This window comes from Aplysia californica, unplaced genomic scaffold (assembly GCF_000002075.1).
Source record: "Aplysia californica isolate F4 #8 unplaced genomic scaffold, AplCal3.0 scaffold00001, whole genome shotgun sequence".
In the NCBI taxonomy this organism is placed as follows: Eukaryota; Metazoa; Mollusca; class Gastropoda; order Aplysiida; family Aplysiidae; genus Aplysia; species Aplysia californica.
In genome coordinates, this window is record NW_004797271.1 from 1,651,477 (window position 1) to 1,652,795 (window position 1,319).

Genomic DNA, 1,319 nt, shown 5'->3' on the forward strand with positions numbered 1-1,319 from the left:
TAAGAAGAAGAAGAAGAAGAAGAAGAAGAAGAAGAAGAAGAAGAAGAAGAAGAAGAAGAAGAAGAAGAAGAAGAAGAAGAAGAAGAAGAAGGAGCCTACAAATAAATTATGATAAAAACCACAAAAAGTAAAAACTGTCTGAAACCATAGCCAGTGTTGTCCTCACCTTAAGCAATGTCACATAAGTCTGTTTAGTATTAGGGGTCGGATATTCCCAATCCACATCTAGACCATCAAACCCGTGGGCCTTCAAAAAGTCGACAGTGGTCGCCGCGAAACGTTTAGCGATTGTTTCTGTACTTGTAACTGCAATGAATTTGTCCGATCCCGCATGTTCTCCCCCTATAGACAAAAGTGTCTTCAGTGTGGGATGTTTTTCCTTCAGAGCATTGAACTGCCTGTAATAAAAAAGTTGTCGTCACAATGGAAATTGGATTGTTAATATTATTTCAGATTTTAAAAAACAAAACAACTAACGACTAACGAAGTTTTAAAAGCTTAACAGAGACGTGGAATGATTAAGACTAAATAAAAGAAGGATCTGGTAAAAGCCAGATACATACACTGAAAATGCAAAAGTTGACAGATTGGTCTACAACTTCAAGAAATAATACGTCAAAGAAGAGAAAAGGGAAGATGGAAGCCTGTGGTGGCAAGGGGTGGGGCACCAATGGATGAACTCGACTATGCAGACAGGTGACAGGTGACGTCAAAATCGACTGCTCATAGTAAGGCTCCGTAATTTATCCAAGTCCGCACTATAGCGGCCATATACCGCTAAGAATCGAAGCAGATAAAATTTGGCTACCGCTTGGTTTGTGTTTTGGTTTTTGGAGAACAACAACTAAAACAACAACAACAACTACAACAACTAAAACTACAACAACAACAAAAACAACAACAACAACAAATAAGTCACTTTTCAAAATGGCGAACGCTGAGTCTTACACGAAACAGTCGAAATGTAAAATGCTCACTTACTGATATCTCCCTGACCCATCCGCCTTGTTTTCCTCAACCGCTGGCTCTCCCGCAACCACTTCCATTTTGGTCTTGTCGATCTCCGCAAAAGCGTAGATGAGGTGAGAGCACAGCGTGGGGTCGATATCTCCTATGTCGAATTTGGAGAGTTCTGAGGTACGGTGTCGGGACCAGCTCGTGTAGTAACACACACGAAGGAATGCATTGCTGCTGACTGGTGGTGAAAGACATTGTATTTATCCATTATTATCATCAGTGTAGAAAACACAAAGTAAGGAGGGAGCGTCATCATCATCATCATCATCATCATCATCATCATCATCATCATCATCATCATC

The 1,319-nt window shown here is 40.5% G+C and overlaps 1 protein-coding gene across 1 annotated transcript in view; it reads right to left on the reverse strand.

Moving 5' to 3' along the window:
* LOC101858530 (chitinase-3-like protein 1) overlaps positions 1–1,319 on the reverse strand; it is a gene marked incomplete in the record, with an annotated part of 16,546 nt that overhangs the window by 10,226 nt on the left and 5,001 nt on the right. The window contains 2 exon segments of the mRNA XM_035968794.1: positions 167–398; positions 982–1,195. Of these exon segments, the coding sequence (XP_035824687.1) occupies positions 167–398; positions 982–1,195 (446 nt within the window).